Below are 19913 nucleotides of genomic sequence, written 5' to 3' on the forward strand. Positions count from 1 at the left end.
ATATGTTTGTGGTATATATTATTTTTACTTCTGGTCGGTTTGCCCCACGATACGCCTCATTTAAGTGATTTAAACACGTCAACACGGCGTTTGTCCAAGGAGGAAACACCCCTTTGTGAGAGGGGATATTATTGGTATTAATATTGTTTTGTAATAACAATATTATGCTATTATCATTCTTGTTATTACTTTTGTTATTTGGAGCGGCCATGGAAAACGCCATGATTGGTACTGGGTATAATCGCCTGGACACAATCTGTCTAACGGACGTGTACAACTAAAACTAGTGATCGGAGTAGGGTCCGGCGATATATCGGTTAAACCGGTATAATTTTTCATTTTGTTATACCAGTATTTCTGAATATACCGGTATTCCGATTAAAAATCGGAATTAAAAACTTTTTTTGGTATATCACCAACGAATTGAAGAAAGGTGCTTAGAATCCTTAAATATCGTACATGATTTAAAAAGCTTTGATGCACTCTGCTCCTCACCTACTCCTGGAACAGTGAAACGTATGACGTGAAGACGTACCAGGAAGTAAGTTCAGTAGATTTTAACTTTTAACCCTCAGCATCTGAGCTCCGTACAAATAATCTTGTTTTTCTTTGCCCTGATGGCTGTTTTTAAAGCAATTGCCAATTGGTTATTACCTCTGCCACCGAAGGTGGAGGAGGTTATGTTTTCACCCCTCTCTGTCTGTCTGTTACTTGCAAAAGCGAAGATTTTTCAAGAATAGTGGTCAGTCGATTTTGTTATTCTGTCTGTCTGTTTGTCACCTACAGGTCACAATTTTAAACTGATCTTCATGAAATTTCACCACATGGTAGAGTTTGTCATAAGGAAGGAGCCTATTGTTTTTGAGGTCAAATTTGTTTTATGGATTTTGCAAGTATCGTGCTCTGCACGACGACATCGTCTTCTTGCTTGTCTGTCTGTCTGTCTGTCTGTCTTTGTGCAGGATATCTCAAAAAAGTTGTGGACGGATCCAGATGAAATTTGGTGGATTTGGGTGTGTGACGAGGAAGAATTGATTCAATTTTGGTGAAAATCCGGATCTGGACAGGGAATTATTTAATTTTTAAAGTCATTCTTCACCATTGAGAGATCGTGCCAAAAATGTATTGGGCCTGATATGTTCTTGTGGATCAGGCATTACGTGGTGGAGGTATGCGCTCTTCTGAGTGCCCTTCTAGTTTTATATGAATCGGGTGTGCTTTAGAAAACGTGTGCCGATTACCGGTTCGGCGATCAACGATGGTCATTCCGACATGGCAATCCGCGATAGTGATTGATACCAGCCTGTGCCGATTACCAATACTGATATCGCTTGAAAACAAAATCATTTTTAATACAAGTTGAAGTTGGAAATAAAATAAGCAATTTCATGATTTGGGGGGGGGGGGTTGGGTGGAAAGCCCCATGTGGGAATATTTTGAAACTTACCATGTGCTAATGATGTGTATGTCATATATGAATACGTAATGGACCATTAGACCATTACGTATTTTTGGAACCTGCATTTAAATATTGAATTTATTTTATTTTTTATGCTGGCATATTACAGGTATGAGCCCACCAGTATATTGATATTGGAAAAAGTCGAAGAACCCCAATTACCTTGGGATGGATGGGGGGGGGGAGAGGGGTGGGTGTGGCCTGCTGTGGGAGCTTAGCTGGAGGCTGTGGTCAGGCAAATGCTCATTCGGTGGAGAAATCCCTGGAGTCCACATGCAGGCTTCATGGCAGGCTCTGCATGCCTCTGTTCCACTCTCCCACCCCGCTGTTTGCATCTCACTTACTTATAGCTCCAGTCCCCACCTCTCAGCCGCAATGCCGCTAACCCCTTCCCACTCAACAGCTATTGCCCCGTGACTCTGTCCGTGGGCGGGGCAACCCTTCTCTGACCTTTCACCTCGTTCCTTCCAGTGGCCGTCACTTCCGATAGCCCGTCAATACAATAGAACATAAAAGACAGGTTACAAAAGGAAGACCATTAAAAAGGGTTTTCAGGGGAAAGCAGTTTTGGACATGCACATGTGGGGAGGGATGATGGTAGCTTTCTGCACATATAACAATGCAAATACTATATCGCAACTAAATTACCTCAGGCTCATGCGAATACATGCAATATGGGAAACTAGTCGGAACCAGTGGAAAATCTACATAACTTCAAGTCCTAAAGTGTGACTTCAAGTCCAAAACTATCCCTCCTTCCCTCCCAAGACCCAGGTCCTCAACCTCCACCTCTCAACCCTACCCCCCCCTACCGATAATCCTTATACCCCACCTCCAAAAGCCTCAACCCCCCCCTGCCAACCCCAACTCTTTCCTCCCCTTCTCACCTTCCGCCCACTCATAAAAGTAAATGGGCATTCCCACATTCCAAATTTTTTCATTACCTCATTGAAGCAATGGAATATTTAATGCTTTCCTCTCCCCTATCATGCTATCACCAACTTCACAGAAGCTGCGATCAAAACGGCTCTTATATGTCATGGGCCATCACGGTCACCTGTCCAACTTATAATCCTGCGAGATATGCAGAAACTCCGTGGAATTGCAACATAAACGACCCAAAACCAATTATATTCTTCCTGATGCAGATGTACATACATCATGAAAAGGAAATGATGACATGCTTTCTTTCACAATGTCGCGAGATTCCTGAAAGTCCTCGGATAAACACATGGGTTTTATGGTCCCCGGTCGAGTCGGGGAAAAATATAGTAGTCGAACATAATTGCAAGGACCTGCGTAACCTCTGCATATGCATTTCAATAACATCGACATCAAAGCTTTTTGACTTGCATTCCTCAGGATAAAACAGCAAGCAGATGAAGAAGAAGCACCAAACTCTCATTTATAAAGTTACATTGTAATGTCCTCAACGTTGATTGGTTGAGAGAAAGAAAGGACGGGATTACCTGATTGGGGGAACCATAGAGCATCATGAATCATGATTAGGTGGAGATGAATCACCAAAGTACCAGCGGAAACGTAATGCTAATTAGTTGAGGGCTGGATTGGGGGGGGGGGGGAGCTGAGGGCTCGTTTGGAGAAACAAATGGCAAAAAAAAATTGCAACTCTGAAAATGAGGAGACCTCTCCAAGGAGGTTTACGACACAATTAGACCTGTCGGATCGTTGGGACCTAGGATGTATGGTCTGCCAAGGACTCATAAAAAGTGTTCCTCGATGGCCAATCCTTTCAATGACTGGCTCTGCACAGCATGAACTCGCCAGATGGTTATGTGAACTATTGCAGTTTGCACTGGACAGTGTCTCAGAACATGTAATCACGGATTCCTTCACCTTTGCTGATGCCATACGGACCGTCACACACCGAAATGAGAATTCCACAATGTGCTCGTATGATATAGCCAGTCTATTCACAAATGTCCCACAAACAGAAGTGATCGAAATCTGCACGCAACTTCTGTATTGAAGTGACTTGACACCTCCACTGATCTCTGAGTTTCTCTTCGTTGAATTAATGAATATGGCGACTCGTTCTGTTTAGTTCAGTTTGAATGATTCAATGTATACTCAGATCGATGGTATAGCGATGGGATCCCCTCTAAGCCCTGTCTTCGCAAACATCTTTGTAGGTTACTGTGAAAAATGTGTCTTTGCAGATCCACATCCTGGAGTTCAACCCCCTTCCATTTATTATCGGTATGTGGATGACATCTTTGCTGTCTTTGAGTTAACCTCAGCATGAAAAGTCTTCTTGGCATACCTGAACTCTCTCCATCCATCCCGAGAGTTAACCTTAGAGATGGAACGCTCCGGCATACTTCCATTCTTGGACGTCTTTGTTGAGAAATCTGCCGGCGCTTATAATACCAGTCTACTGTAAGTCTACTTTTAGCGGACAGTATACTATGTGGGACTCTTACATTTCATTGAGATACAAGATTGGATTGATTGGTGTCTTAGTCAATAGAGCAAGAAAGATCTGCTCCACAGATAAACTCCATGCTGAAATTGAGACCATCAGTTCTATTCTTCTTGATAACGGGTATCCTGAACAGATTTTATATTTATTTATATATATATATATATATATATATATATATATACAGCTCTGGAAAAAAAAAATAAGGGACCACGCCAAAAAAAAATTTAAATCACCATCTCTACATGTATGGCAGCCATTCCATTCCATTGTCTGTTGAAGTCCAACACAGGCACACCTCATTCTACTTTGTGAGGTACTGATTAGGTGATCACCTGAACCGAATCTTATTTAACAAGGAAAAGTATAAAAACCACTGCTGTGGTCATCACTATCCTCTTGCAATAGGACCAGCTGGATGGCAAAAACAGTGCCAGTAGTACCTCAAAAGTAATTGGAATCAAAAAAATAACTATTGACCATGCCAAAAGAGTTGAAAAGAAAAGTTTTGAGTGAGGAAAAGAAGGGTTCAATTCTGGCTTTAAGGCCCAGTCACACCTCGACGTTTTAGCCAGCTTATGCCGATTTTTGGAAAATTTGTCTAAAACGCTGGTACACGTTGAATACGTTATGGGTAAGTTTTGATAACATTGAGAGCACGCTGAAAAACACTGCCATACGTCCTTGTACGCTGGCTTTAAACGTTGTACTTTTCGGTTGTCCTCAAATGTTCCATGCTTGAAATTTTAAGACTTATGCCAGCGTATGACTCACACGTTCCGCATAACGCTGGCCATAAGTTGTAGCCACGTTACGCGATCGTTGACACACGTCGACACACATTACTTGTAAGTTACTCATAAGTCGAAACACGTAGAGGTAATGTTTGGCGTACCCAAAACTTATTTCTAACCTATGAGTAACGTGTTGTACTCACGTTACGCGATCTGTGACACACATCGACACACGTTACTTGTAAGGTGCTCATAAGCCGAAACGCATCAAGTAATGGTTAGCGTCAGTGTTCCAAATCCCTGGTTTTATTTTTTTTTTAATTTTTTTCTTCCTTCCTTCGGTATGATGGTGATTTTGACACTTCGATTTCTAGTGCGGTTATAATATAATTAATAGGCTGCCGCTCAACGATTTAAATCATAACCGCACTGTACACTGAACACCGTCGTACCGAAGAAAAAAAAAACCCGGGAATCTGGATCACTGACGCTAACCATTACCTTGACGTGTTTCGACTCATGAGCACCTTTCAAGTAACGTAACGTGTGTCTGTGTGTCAACGATCGCATATCGTGCGTACAACTTATTCCCATCGCATGCGGAGCATGTGTCATACGGCAAGTACGTCATAAAATTTTCAACATGTTTAAAATTACAAGACGTACTCCATTTAATACGACGTATGATAGCGTACTTTAGCGTTCTATTCACGCATACCAAACTTACCCATACCGTATTCGACGTGCGCCAGCGTTTTAGACGCATTTTTCAGAGGTCGGCATACGCTGACAAGATCGCCAAGGTGTGACTGCGATGTTGACACTTCCATTTCTGCGGCGGTTATGATTTGAATCGTTGTGCGGCAGCCTTTTCATAACCTATGCCACGTCATCGTCGGCGATGCGTGCAGCGTGCTATGCCTAAGTTAGACTATCGTTGTTCGTAGGTTGTGAAGGCCGACAACAGGTTCAGCATTCGTTGGTATAAGTTATCTATAACACAACGAAACGTTCTGTGTCCGTTACTAATATGTTATGCATAAGACCAAGTCGTTATGAATACATCCGAATCTTTAAAAAAAACATCAAAAGTTCAATGTAAGCCAGCGTTTTACATACATTTTAATACATTGCCATTGCTGGCTAAAACGTCAAGGTGTGACTGGGCCTTTACTGGCAGAGGGATACAGTGAGTGTCACGTTGCTTCCATCCTTAAAATTTCAAAGACTGCGGTTCATAAGAACAAGGTCAAGCAGCAGACATTGGGGACAACAATGCTACAGACTGGCAGAGGGCGAAAACGACTTTCCACTGACCGGGATGAACGCCAACTCATTCGAATGTCACTCAACAACCGTAGGATGACATCAAGTGACCGACAAAAGAATGGCAAACGGCAGCTGGGGTGAAGTGCACGGCGAGGACGGTTCGAAACAGGCTCCTCGGGGCAGGGCTGAAGTCGTGCAAAGCTCTGAAAAAGCCCTTCATCAATGAGAAGCAAAGAAGAGCCAGGCTGAGGTTTGCAAAAGACCATAAGGATTGGACCGTGGATGACTGGAGTATGGTCATCTTCTCTGATGAGTCCAATTTTCAGCTTTGCCCAACACCTGGTCGTCTAATGGTTAGATAAAGACCCAGAGAGGCCTACAAGCCACAGTGTCTCGCACCCACTGTGAAATTTGGTGGAGGAGCGGTGATGATCTGGGATGCTTCAGCAAGGCTGGAATCGGGCAGATTTGTCTTTGTGAAGGACTCATGAATCAAGCCATGTACAAGGTTGTCCTGGAAGAACACTTGCTTCCTTCTTCTCTGACAATGTTCCCCAACTCTGAGGATTGTTTTTTCCAGCAGGACAATGCTCCATGCCACACAGCCAGGTCAATCAAGGTGTGGATGGAGGACCATCAGATCAAAACCCTGTCATGGCCAGCCCAATCTCCAGACCTGAACCCCATTGAAAACCTCTGGAATGTGATCAAGAGGAAGATGGATGGTCACAAGCCATCAAACAAAGCCGAGCTGCTTGAATTTTTTGCGCCAGGAGTGGCATAAAGTCACCCAACAGCAATGTGAAAGACTGGTGGAGAGCATGCCAAGATGCATGAAAGCTGTGATTGAAAATCAGGGTTATTCCACAACATATTGATTTCTAAACTCTTCCTAAGTTAAAACATGAGTATTGTGTTATTTAAAAATGAATATGAACTTGTTTTGTTTGTATTATTTGAGGTCTGAAAACACTGAATCTTTGTTGTTATTTTGACCAGTTGTCATTTTCTATAAATAAATGCTCTAAATAATATTTTTATTCGGAATTTGGGAGAAATCTTGTCTAGTTTATAGAATAAAACAAAAATGTTCATTTTACTCAAACACATACCTATACATAGTAAAACCAGAAAAACTGATAATTTTGCAGTGCTCTCTTAATTTTTTCCAGAGCTATATATATATATATATATATATATATATATATATATATATATATATATATATATATATATATATATATATATATATATATATATATATATATATATATATATATATATATATATATACACATATACACATATACATACAAATTCCTGAACCCACCAAAGAATCCTATAATCAGACTTGGTAAATGTTCTGTATATCTCCGTCTTCCTTGGAAAGGCAATGTATCTGAACAGTTTGAAAACCAGATCAAATAGACAGTGTCCCATTCTTACTATGCTGTTCAACCACGAGTGATTTTCACCACCCGCCGGTTGCTTCCATCAGTCCAAAATGATGTTCTGCCTGCCTCTCATAGAAGGAAGATTATTTACGAATTTCAGTACCAGTGTGATGCTTGGTATGTGGGCCACACATCTTTGAAATTAAAGGATTGTATTGAACAACACGTCCCTTTGGGGATCAGACGGGGTCAATCAACCAAAGAGACAACCAACTCGGGCTTGTAAGAATGTGCATAGTACGACAACTCCCTGTGACTCTGCAATTAGTCACCATTTACTGAATAATCCTCAGTGTGCAGAGCGATATCGTATCGGCTGGTTTAAAATCTTGAATGGAGGACGCAGTTTAACTCACCTTCATGCAATGGAGGCCACATTCATCAGGTCAACCAACCCTATTCTTTGTCGACAGAAATAATTTGTCTGAACTTTTAGCTATTTTGACTGCGATGGCTTCACTGTGTGACAACTGTACCACAGTCAACGTTGAGTCATCATGAAAACCACCCTCCTCCTTCCTTCCCCCCAACTAGCCCACAGCTAATTAACATTACGTTTCCACTGGTACTTTGGTGATTCATCTCCACCTTAGCATCATTCATGATGGTTCAATATCCACCTTTTCATTATTCATGATGCTTTATGGTTCCACCAATCAGGTAATCCCACCCTTTCTTTCTCTCAACCAATCAACATTGAGGACATTACATTGTAACTTTATAAATGAGAGTTTGGTGCTTCTTCATCTGCTTGTGGTTTTATCCTGAGGAGTGCAAGTCAAAAAGCTTTGATAATGTCTATTTTATTGAAATGCATATTTAAATTTTGTTGTGCTTATCGAATGTTTGTAACCTCTGCAGTAAAAGCCTTGCTTGAGGGAATGCCAGTTATTTGGGTGGTGTGTAGACAACAGAATGCTGCCGTGATCGCTGAGGCCTATCTTCACAAGGCCCGGGAGGCCTTTCAGCTCAAAATCCTTTTAACCGTCGCTTTGGTCATTTCACACTGAAGGGAAAATTTATAGGGAGGGCATGGCAATTGTGAATGTGACAGCTCTGAAGATGTCTTTGCCTTCCCATAGCAGTAAGTACCAACATGGCGGCCGCATGATTTTTTTTTTCAGTTTCAAATTGTGGATGGAGTCGGAGGAACTGTCCAACCAATGGGTGATAGACACACGCACGCATGCATGCACGTATGGCACCTTTTTTGGTATGCATAACTATCACTATACTGTGCAAAGTTACCTCCCAGAAGACATTCCCACAACAACATGTAGATATCTGTGCACATAATATGCAGTTGTTCTCCACGAGCCTCGAGAGATGTATTAGGACCTTGGCCTTTTCTGCAATTATGGAAAAAAACGAATATAAAGATCAAAGGTCACATACATTTTGTTCAAATAGTTGTTTGACGATTCAGTGAGAATTGCCTGTTTCATGCGTCTTCTTCCTTCAGCACTTTTGAAGTATAGACTTAAAATGTTGTAGCAAGTGAAGATTTGTTTGCAATCTAAAGTACAAAGATATTGTCATGTTGCTTATGCATTGGCTGCAGTATTGATGGTCTGGCAGCTTGCTCATACTTTTCAGGTGGTCTGATTTCATCATCTATTGTTGGAAAAAAAAATCCATATTTTCCTATTTTCATTTTTTTTTTTTTTTATGAACAATAAATCCTAAAAATGCTGTCACATGATGCCACTTCGATTAAAAACTTCAGAAATACCTTCATTTTTTTTTTTAATCTCTGCACCTTTTCTTGCAGGAAGGAAATGGTGGTAAGAAGTGATATTTTCTGCCACAGACCCATCGCAGCAGTTTCTACAACTTGGTCCCTTGACTGTTCTATTTGTTTACCTTTTCACTTGCTCACTGTTTGTGCAAGCTGTGAAGACTTGAGGCAGGTTTTTTTTTTCTTTGTTCTTTCTACCTGTCTTTCTTTTCACCCTTTATCTCGTTCTTCAAATAGTCACTACCCTGTTTCGAGCATTTTAAAGTTGCATAAAACTGTGATTTGTTTTTATTCACTTGATTACAGCCACAGTTGAAAAGGAAATTATTGAAATGAAGCTTCTGAATATACTCTGTCACAATATTCACCTGGCTATAGATCGAGCGCTAATTTTTTTTTTATTGGTAGCAATTGATGTTTTTGGGGTTCTAATTAACTTTTAATTTCTAGTTTCTATGCTTTGAGATTATTAGATTATTCATTGCAGTGGCCAGACAATCCATCCACAAAATTTGCCTGTCTTGTCAATTGACAACCTTCCCCTCCCTGCCCCTGTCTTTCTTCCCCAGTATGCAAAGTTGCATATTATTTTAGCAGACATTGTCTCTCACCCAAATATTTTGCTGGGTGAAAAATGTGCCTGTGTCTGCAAATGGGAAAAGTGATGGTCAGAACCCACGGCTTGAAAGATTTTTGGTGTGGCCAGTTCTATCTCTTATGGTCTTAGACGATGATTCTCGGGCTTCTGACGATGATTATTCTCGAAAGGTCGGAAGCATCCGGAAGGGATTCTGTTGATAGACAAATGGCGGGACTGACTTGGCTAAATGATACCTGTATTCAGAGGTTTTGTTGTGTCTGGTTTCAATAAATTCTGTTTTCTCTCTGGTGCAGTGTTCATTTACTTTTCTCTTTGTAATATCATCTATACCATTGGCTCTTAACCTGGGGGGCATGAGTAATTTCCAGAGGGGGCGTGAGCCCGGAGAAAAAAGTATGAATTTCTCCAATTATTTTTGGAATTCTCTTAAGTGTTTGCATAATATCGTGATGAACATAAAAAAACAAAAGTATCGCCTTTAATAATTTTCATTTTCTATTCGCTATGAGGCCTACCATTTTCTGTATTAAAATTAACTTTAAAATTAAAATTTAATATTAAAATTTATATTTTATTTTAATTTTACTATTAATTTTTTTCACAGATTTGCAGTTCAAACTAAATCATTCCAATGAGTGCAAAAAAGCGGAAGTATCTTGACGAATATATTCAATTTGGATTTGTCTCCCTCCAAAAGGGTGACACAGGTACCCCAGTCCGTAATATGCTACAAGACTGAGCAATGATGGCATGCGGCCCACGTGCTTGGAACGCCACTTGAAGACAATGCATCCTGCTCTAGCTGCCAAACCCAAGGCATTCTTTGAAACAAAAAGGCAGTCCTTGAAGTAAGATAAGATGGACAGCAGTGGAGCATTTCGGCAACAGACTTCAAAGGTTGTTGAAGCTTCCTATGAGATCGCCATGTTGATTGCAAAGAGCCACAACATCGGAGAGGCTCTCATAAAACCAAGTGTATTACGTGCAGCAGAGCTCGTTATGGGGAAGGATAGTGCAAACAAGCTTTCCCAAATCTCTCTATCAAACTATAACGTCAAGGGAAGGATCGATGAAATGTCTCAAGATATCAAAGATCAAGTTATTTGACAAGAGCTTCGACCAAGTAAGAGCTTCTCCTGTATTTGTCATCCAGTTAGACGAAACGACTGATGTTGCTCAGTGTTCTCAGCGACTGATGTATGGTCGTTTCGTGTCAGGCAATAGTGTAAAAGAGGAAATGCTCTTCTGCCATCCCATGGAAAGTTATACAACAGCAACAGATATTTTTCAAGTGGTATAAAACTTCTTCCAGTAAAATCAACTTTTGTAGGACTCACTGGGAGGGGTGTGTACTGATGGAGCTCCGGCCATGCTTGGTTTGCAATCTGGATTCATAACAAGAGTGAAAAAAAGTCCATCTGCTATAGGTACACACCGCATCCTTCATCGTGAAGCCTTATTATCCAGAACTCTACCTGCTGAAATGAGGGATCACGAACCTGGCTATTAAGGTAGTCAACTTCATCAAAGCTGGAGCCTTAAACAGTCGTCTCTTTAAACAGCTGTGTGTGGATATGGATTCTGAACATCAAGCCTTGCTTTTCCACACAAACATACGATGGCTTTCGAAGGGAAACATGCTTGGACGGCTTTATGAACTACGACAAGAAGTGGCAACATTTCGAGATTCGCAGCAGAAAGCAGATCTCCATGACAAGTTCCAGTCTGAAGGATTTTTGCTATCTCTAGTTTACCTGGTGGACATCTTTGAAGTGCTGAATGCCATCAACCTCAAAGGGAAAAACATCAACATAATCATGCACAATGTTGTCATTCGAGCCTTCACGGCCAAACTCGACCTCTGGAAATGTTGAATTCAGGATGGAAATACAGCCAGTTTTGCTAACTTGGATTCTGCTCTCATTCACAGTTACCTTGATTCTGACTTAAAGAAACAAATAATTACTCATCTGACTGAATTGAAAGCAGAATTCATCAGATACTTTCGGGATATAGATGAGAAGCACGAAATCTGGAAATTAATTAGGAACCCATTTCAATGTGAAGTAGCTGATATTTCAGACGAAGTGCAAGAGGAGTTTCTTGAGTTAAAGTTCAACTCCTCGGCTGAAGAAGACTTCAAAAACTGAATCTCGAGACGTTCTGGGTCACGTACCTTCCTGTTTGCCTTTTGATCTCACATGAAGCTCTTTGGATTCTGACAATGTTTGGATCAACGTATCTTTGTGAAGCTGCATTTTCCACGCTCGTTGCTGTCAAGACCAAGTACAGAAACAAGCTGAACGTTCAAGGGGACTTGCGTTGTGCTCTCTCTGGCATTCGACCACGCATTCAGGATCTGGTTGCTAAGAAGCAATGTCAAGTATCTCATTAAATGTCATCTCATTAAATATGCTGTATATTTGAGTGTTGCTTCTACAGAATTCTTTGTTCAATAAAAAGACTAAAAACTCGCATTTTTTCAGTTTTTCCTTTTAATTCAGGAGGCATTTTAGCTCGCCTGTTCGAAGAACAGAGCTATAGCGATACCCCCAGCGTGAGCGTCAAAATGTTAACGTTTTGGTGCAAGTTATTTCCTTTCTAATGTTTTTATCTACCACACTTTTTTACTGATTACAATATACAAATACATATATTGCTTTAAAATTATTTGGATCAGACTTCACTGCAATGCTTTATAAAAAATATTATTAGACTTGTCTTTTAAAAACGATAAATGTATAAACAGGCGAGCATTGGGTGGCTTTGACACCAACTCTGGTTAATCATTTGGTTGAGGATGTGAGCGTGTGGGAGTTGGGGGGGGGGGGGACGTGGAGGCAAGGACCTACTACTAGAGGGGGCGTAGTGGTAAAAAGGTTATGAACCGCTGATCTATACTGAGGTGTGCTTGTGTGTGTGTGTGTGTGTGTGTGTGTGTGTGACCATTTTTTATCAGAGATGGCTGAACGCATTTTTGTTAAACTTTTAGAGATTCATGAGTGAGTGACGGATTGTTTCAAGCAAAAATTATTTTGAAAGTTTTGGAAAAAGTTGGATTAAAATAAATAAATAAATGCTCTATCGTGCCTTATGTGAAAGGTAACATTAAATAATCCCCGACCCCTTTCCTTAGTGTGTTGGGAAGTGTTTTTTTTGGGCTCCCACAAAAAATAGACCGGGCAATGTCGGGTACTCCTGCTGGTCTTGTATAAATAAAAGGATGGTGCCTGTTTCTTTGGCTGTCTGTATCTTGTTTTTGTGCCATCTCCTCCTCCGCTCTCTCAACACTTTGTGCATCGTCATCAAACTTTGTAGGCATAATTATGAATTAACAATGTCTTGCAATTCTGCTTACGGGATCTAAATTTTCTTGTACCTCCATTTATTCTGTTTAGCCCAGTCGAAAGTAGAACCTTCTTTAAGAATTTGCCATGCTGGATGACATGGTGCCACTCAGCCAATAGTCAAAGGATTGCTGTTTGTATTTCTTATCCCCACACTTAAAATAAAAACGGTGGGTGGGGCGGGATTGTAATTGGACTCGTCTGTTTCCGTCTGTCCATCCATCACGTTATCGCCTCCTAAAGAATTGTGCAGAAATTCACTAGACTTGGTAGTTACGATCACGACATGGCAAGAAGGTGCGAGAGCATTATTATTTCGGCCCTGTGGAGAGGGGGGGGGTCAAAAGATTTGTTAGGGTTTTGTTCGTCATTTTGGGATTTGACCCCCAGTTAATGCCCCCAAGAGATAGGGAATTAGGGTCACAGGGATCAAAACAGAAAAAATATTTTAACTCAAAATCTGATATTGGATCATTCCTGGTGGATCTTTTTGCCATCTTTCAACTTTGCTTTAGGTGGGAGCGTGGGGATTTGCAATGGCTAACCATTGACTTCGCTCTCGTTCCGTTTGTCACGTGCTCACCCATCCTTGACTGGAAAATCGTCTAATTACTAATATGAGATTTTTTTTACAGACTAATTAATGAATCTCATTGTAAATTTGTTTTGTTTGTTTTCGATCAACTTGCAGTCCCATAAAACAAAACGGTTAAACAAAGCAATTGGGAAATATGACATGACCATTTACTTTTAATGTTGTAATAGCAAAATAATGGTGTATCTTTCTAATTGAATGAGAGGCAGCCTTTCATGACACGTTGCGGTCTCTAATCGGATTAGAATTGTGTCTGACTCTTGTTTTTGCACAGCTTTATTGTTGTCAGTTTCTTCTTCTTGTACTGTCCAGTGAGCATGCAGACCGTTTGCTTTATCGCTGAAGTACAGTACAATGATTTGAAAAGCAAAGAAAATGGATGTATAATTGTTAAATAATAAAAATGGGAAGTTCAATCACAGTGATGCTGCATTTGCTCTATTTCACATCGCTGGTGTTTATAAGACCTTGGGCAGTGTTTATACATTTGCTGTGATTTTGTAAATTCATCAAACACATTTCTAACAGGCATGTGCTGAGTAATGTTTGCATTGCAATATGAAAACCGACTTTTATATTTGTTTTAAAGCACCACCCGACGCCATCCATCCATCCATTGGGACCATACTCTGTGCAGAGCGTCGGTGCTGCCTCAGCAGTCTCCTTGGCTATTGAGCACAATCCTGGACGGGTCGCCACTCCTACACAGGATACCAGCATTCTGGCACTCATTTTGCTGACCTCATAAGGATGACGGGCAGAGTCAACCCCACCTGGTATTAATTCAACAGCCGAGGCGGATTTTAATTCAGGATCCGAGGATCCCAAGCCCACACCCCTCACCATTAAGCCAACACCAGGCATACCACCTCACCCCAAAGACCAGTTACTGTCCAATTCGCACTGCACAATATTTTTTGAAGAGCATTCTTTATCCATTTTGTGAGCATGAGGAACACTTTGATATAACAGGTTAGAGATGTTGATTATTAAGTTCACCCAAGTGCTGGATTTTATAATAACGAGCTGTAAATCCCATGGTAAAAACACCACAATAGAAAAGTAAAAGGAAACCTTTTATTCTCACACTGGTTGAAAGTATTATAATTTGTACAATTGAAACAGTATTATTGAAACCTCTCACCTCCCACCTCGTTGAAATTATATAAATTGAAACCTCCAAAATTGAAACAGTATTATAATTTTACCATCAGTTTGGATTCATTTGAAGCAACCTTTACTTTCTTAATAATTATAAATTTCTCGTCGGTGTGGTTTAATTTGAAGCAACTTTTACGTAATTTATCGTCTCTGAGGGGCATTTACATGTTTCTGGGGTGGCGGAGGGTGGACAGACAGACGGCATTAGCCTATTAAATGTACTATATAGAGTATTGTGAAATTCCAAAATCGCATTTCTTAACAGCAAATATATCGTGGCATATTTCTTAACAGCAAATTTAAAGAAATTTGGGAGTGATCGAAGCAGTGGTCTGTTGCCTTGTACACCACCCAGGGTTCAATTTTTGGTTTGATTGGAAAGAATTATAATTTTCCCATAAGTTTTGATTAATTTAAAGGAACCTTTGCTGAATACTATCTTCTCTCTTAGGAGGGTTTCTGTATTTCAGGATGACACAGACACAGACAGATGGCATTAGTTTAGCGTATAGACCATTTTGTTAAGTTAAAGACTTCCTCAAAGCTGTCATATTTGTACTCGCCATGCCCTCCCTGTAGGTTTTCCATTCAGTGTAAAACAACCAAAGTGACTGTTAAAAGAATCATCAAATATCAAAAGGTTAGAGCCGATAGGCATCATGGGCCTTGTGAAGGCCACAGTACGTATCGGCCTCAGGCTTCAGGCCACTGGTGTCAGCCTATGGACCAGTACAATGGGAATCTATCTGAGATATATAACCACGATGTATTGTATGGGCAGTGGGCAAGTTTTTGCTTCAAACCTGGGTTATTTATTTTAATTTTCGAGAGCGATTGAGGTAGCGCTCTGTTCCTTATACACTGCCAAAATAACGACATAGCACTCTCTCGAGCAAGGGCTTTTACTGTGGATTATTTCTCTATTTTCTCTTAAAATTGTCTTGGACAGGGAACCGTGATGGGTTTCTGTAAAGTCGGTGATGATGGGGAGCGGGAAGCTTTAAATATTCCGCTGTTTCGAGGTGGGAATACCCATTTGCTATATGAGTGAGAAGAGGGTTGGGAGTTTGAGGGGGGAAGTCAAGGTAGGACACATTTTTGATTAGAAGAAGGGTTGAGGAATTGTGGTGGGTGGGGGAGGGGGTTGAGGAATTGTGGTGGGGAGGGGTTTGGAGGTTTTAAGTGCGGAGGGGATTGGGGCTGGGTTGGCAAAGATGGGATGGAGTTGGAGTGGGAGGGTTGTTTGAGGCTTAAGGGGTTTGATGAGTTGTCAGAATCAGAATTGCATATGTCCATTTACTTACAGTGAAAATATCATTGGGTGTGTGTGTGGTGTTGTTGGTTGTTATCTCCATATGCAGGTTTCAGAAGGTGGAATGGAGCCAGATATGCAACAAGGAGGCCTTTGGGCAGAACAGAAGGAATGTAAAAGAGGATGATATGGAACAATAGATCACAAACTACTAAACAAGGCCATACTCGAAGACTGTAAAACCAGAAGAACCAAATTGGCCACAGCCTGGATACATTACAAAAAAGCTTTTTATCATGTTCCACATTCATGGATAATACAATGCATACAATTGTACAAGATCAACCCCCAAGTAATCAAACTGTGTGAGAAAACAATGGAGCTGTGGAACACCACATTGATACTGCAACACTCGGAAGGAAAGATCGAAATACCAGGAGTGAAGATACGTCACGGGCTCTTCCAGGGTGAAAGCCTTTCGTCCCTGTTTTGCCTGGCCCTGGACCCACTGAGCAACCTCATTAATGAGTAAGGACATGGATACACTCCGACGTCCAATAACAACTTCCAAAGAGTGACGGAAACAAAACAGGAGAGGTGACGCATCTACTGTACATGGATGATCTAAAACTCTTTGCACCAAATGACGAAAAATTGGGAGAACAACTAAAATTAGTGAAAGAGTACTCCGACGACATTCAAATGGAATTTGGCTGAGATAAGTGTGTTTGTATTCCACTGATAAGCCGGACCTGGATTTGGACCTCCAAAATCTGATCGGCTTGTTCTTGTCACCGAACCAACTCATCCACCTGCTTGTCACAACTCGTCCACAACTTTTTGAAATCTGCTATACAGTATATCATTTTTGGCCCCACCTCTCAATGGTGAAGAATTGCTAAAACAATTCTTGGATTGGGATCTTTTCCAAAATCGAATCAATTCGTCCTTATCTCACACACCCAAACTGTCCACAAAATTTCGTACGGAACCATCCACAATTTTTTGAGATTCCCTATTCAGAGACAAGGGTGAAAACATGACCTCCATCCACCTTCGGTGGCAGAGTTAAATGGGTACGGGTAGAAGATGTCACACACCAAACTGTAACAACAACAAATACAGCCGCAATGATTGCAAAGAAAGCAAAAGAAAAATCTTCTTCTTTCGGCTGCTCCCGTTAGGGGTCGCCACAGCGGATCATCCGTTATGATCCGCATTATGATTTGGCACAGGTTTTACGCCGGATTCCCTTCCTGACGCAACCCTGGTCGCCTCTTACGACAGAGGGATATGGTACACTTATTCTAACCGGGGCATACACCGGGCCCAGTACACTGGTACTCACTTCGCCGACCTCGGAAGGATGACAGGCTGCGTCAACCTCCTGGTCTGTATTAATTCAAGCGGCGGCCAACCGAGCTTGAACTCAGGACCTTTTGGATCCCAAGCCGCGACCCTAACCACTACGCCAACACCAGGCTGGAAGGCAAAAAGAAAAATATAAAACGAAATATCAACAGCTCTACACCGACACCTGGGAGAAAGACAAAAGAGCAGGGAAGTATAGAAGAGAGTTGGACAGATTGGGGATAGACAAAGAAGGATCACTGGAATGGCTAAAAAGAGGTCAGCTCAATTGGGATGGAGAATGAATCATTTTAAATACCAAAGGCCAATGACACTACCCAAGGCTTTAAAAAGATGGTGGGACTGAGTCTAATGGACAGGTGTAGGTTCTGCAAGGTAGAAACAAAGTATGAGCCACCTCATATCAGGATGTAAAAAAGTCATGTCAGAGCAACTGTACACACAAAGGCAAAATAAGTTATGTAGAGTAATCTACTGGCACATCTGCAGAAATTTCAATATCCCAGTTCCACAAAAGTCATGAAAACACAAACCAAAAGCATGCACTGAAAACAAGGACATAATGCTCACGTACGACCTGATGATCCCATCGAGCGTGAAAGTAGAACACAAAGCACTGTGACTGGACATAGCACGCAGATACAAAAAGGAAAAGAAGGCATTCTACTTGAGGTTTCAGTACCCAGTGATTTTGGTCTAAATAACATGGAATTTGAGGAAATGACAAAATATCAAGATCTCAAGAATGAAGTGAAAATATTGTTGTGGTTACCAAATTCGCAAACCACCATTCAGGTCCCTTAGGTGAGGTATCTCGGTAAGTATATGTGTAGTTAGGCCCAAACCCGTTGTCTAGTGGGAATAAATGTTATTCATGCGTGCTGCGACTCTTCAGGATAGCCGTTTTTCTTTTACTATCTTTATTTTGGACCAACCGCCATTGTTACCACCACCAACCACAACATCAACCACCCACCGCGGCGCCGCTTCACGTCACACCTCGCAACCGTCGCATCGCCACCGTTCTTGCGCCGCTTGTGGGTACCGGTGTTGGACTCGTGCAGGGCGCGCGTCGAACAGCGTGTACAAAACCACGGATTTTCCACTCCAAAAACGGATCAAAAACGACACACGCCCACTTTTGTTCCGTCCAATCGGTGAGCGAGGGGCGATTTGGCCCCGCCTCCAGGGCGTTGGAGGGCGTTCGCTATATGCAAATTTATGGATCAAAAAGCATTCACGCCCACTTTTTCTCGGGCCAATGGGGAGCGAGGTGAAAGGTCGAAGGCAGGGGGTCAAAGATGAGAGAGCGAAGCCACGGGGCTTATATAAGCGACCGCGTTCGTCAGTCAAAAGAAAAGAATAGAGAGTTAAGACTTCGCAGTCGGTGGAGTTGGGAAGAAGAAGCAAGAAGGAGTTGGTCGTCGTCGTGTGCGTTGGAGTCGGAGCAAAGGGGATGGAGCTGTGGAGAGGCGGCGAGGGCAGACGAGGGGGTGCTCGCGTTGTGCAGGGAGCTGCACACCAGGGAGGCCGACAGCGCGACCTGGCCGAGGTGGAGACGCTCGTCGCGGGACTCGAGGCAGAGTAGAAATCCTCTATACCCCGAGCATCAGCAACCCCCTCCTGTTTCCCCCCGCGCTGAGATAGTGCGACCAAGGGGGCCCCTTTTCCCACCCCCTACCAGACACTGTCCGTGAGGCCCGCGGAGTTGAGGCACCATCGCCGCTCCGCGTCTCATCACCAGACGGGTAGGCCCGACCCGGTCTCGGCCTCAGGCCCGCCTCATCTTTGAGGGTGTTCTTTTCCTTGGTTTTGGGTATGTGTTGTCGGCGCCGTCTGTGAAGTAAAATTGTCTAAGTGTTGCCGTGTGCTCGCGTAATCGGTATTAGATCTGCATTGTCGCATTTGCTTTTGGTGGAATTGCATTGTGTTTCTTTTCCTTTTCTATGTGCTTTTGGTGGAATTGAATATGTGTGCTTTCTGTTCATCGCGAATAAATGTGCTTTGTGTTGAACTGTTTCCCGCTTCGCTTCGTTATTTCTTTCATTGAATCCTCATCTTGCTTCACGTAAAGGGTTGGTAGTGGGCTGAATACGCCCGATAATTAATCGAACCGTCGAGGCCGACGATAACACCGCTCGGTTATCCCGATAGTACGGAACGGGTCGCTTAAGTGGCCCGTGTCCGAAGTCGACCTGCGGCGAGGTGCGATCGCCCGGTCTACCCTCCGCGTGGGTACTTAGGTAGGTCGAATTTGGCGAGCAACCCTATCCCACGCGGGGGCTGATTGGCTCGATCGCGGTGAGACCGAAAGGTCCACCCGTGACTGGTTCCCGGCGTTAGTCCGAGAGGGTCACGACTGGATTGTCCGTCCGGTGGGCGACGTGCCGCGATTCGAGTTACGTGGCCGTCAGCACGCCGGCGGGCGAGAATCCGCAACAATATATTGGAAGCAGAAGAACGCACGCCAAAGTCATGCCACTGATGCC

The 19913-nt window shown here is 42.3% G+C and overlaps 1 protein-coding gene across 12 annotated transcripts in view; it reads left to right on the forward strand.

The window, feature by feature from the left end:
- Window positions 1-19441, forward strand: part of LOC147013976 (uncharacterized) — a 57128-nt gene extending 37687 nt beyond the window's left edge. For 6 of the 12 annotated variants that reach the window (XR_015050591.1, XR_015050593.1, XM_085851460.1 and 3 more), the window contains one exon: window positions 9131-9985. Coding sequence is in view for 9 of the 12 variants with exons in the window: in XM_085851460.1 (XP_085707586.1) it covers window positions 9131-9154 (24 nt within the window). In the remaining 3 variants the exon portion in view is untranslated. Of the gene's footprint in view, window positions 1-8483; window positions 9027-9130; window positions 9986-14229; window positions 14417-16162 lie in introns of those variants that run through there. The other 6 variants (XM_085851456.1, XM_085851458.1, XM_085851462.1 and 3 more) reach the window with 2 other exon arrangements.
- The last annotated feature ends 472 nt before the right edge of the window (window positions 19442-19913 follow it).

This window comes from Eptatretus burgeri, chromosome 13 (assembly GCF_056783735.1).
Source record: "Eptatretus burgeri isolate ZD-2024b chromosome 13, Ebu_testis_v1, whole genome shotgun sequence".
NCBI classification, from domain to species: Eukaryota; Metazoa; Chordata; class Myxini; order Myxiniformes; family Myxinidae; genus Eptatretus; species Eptatretus burgeri.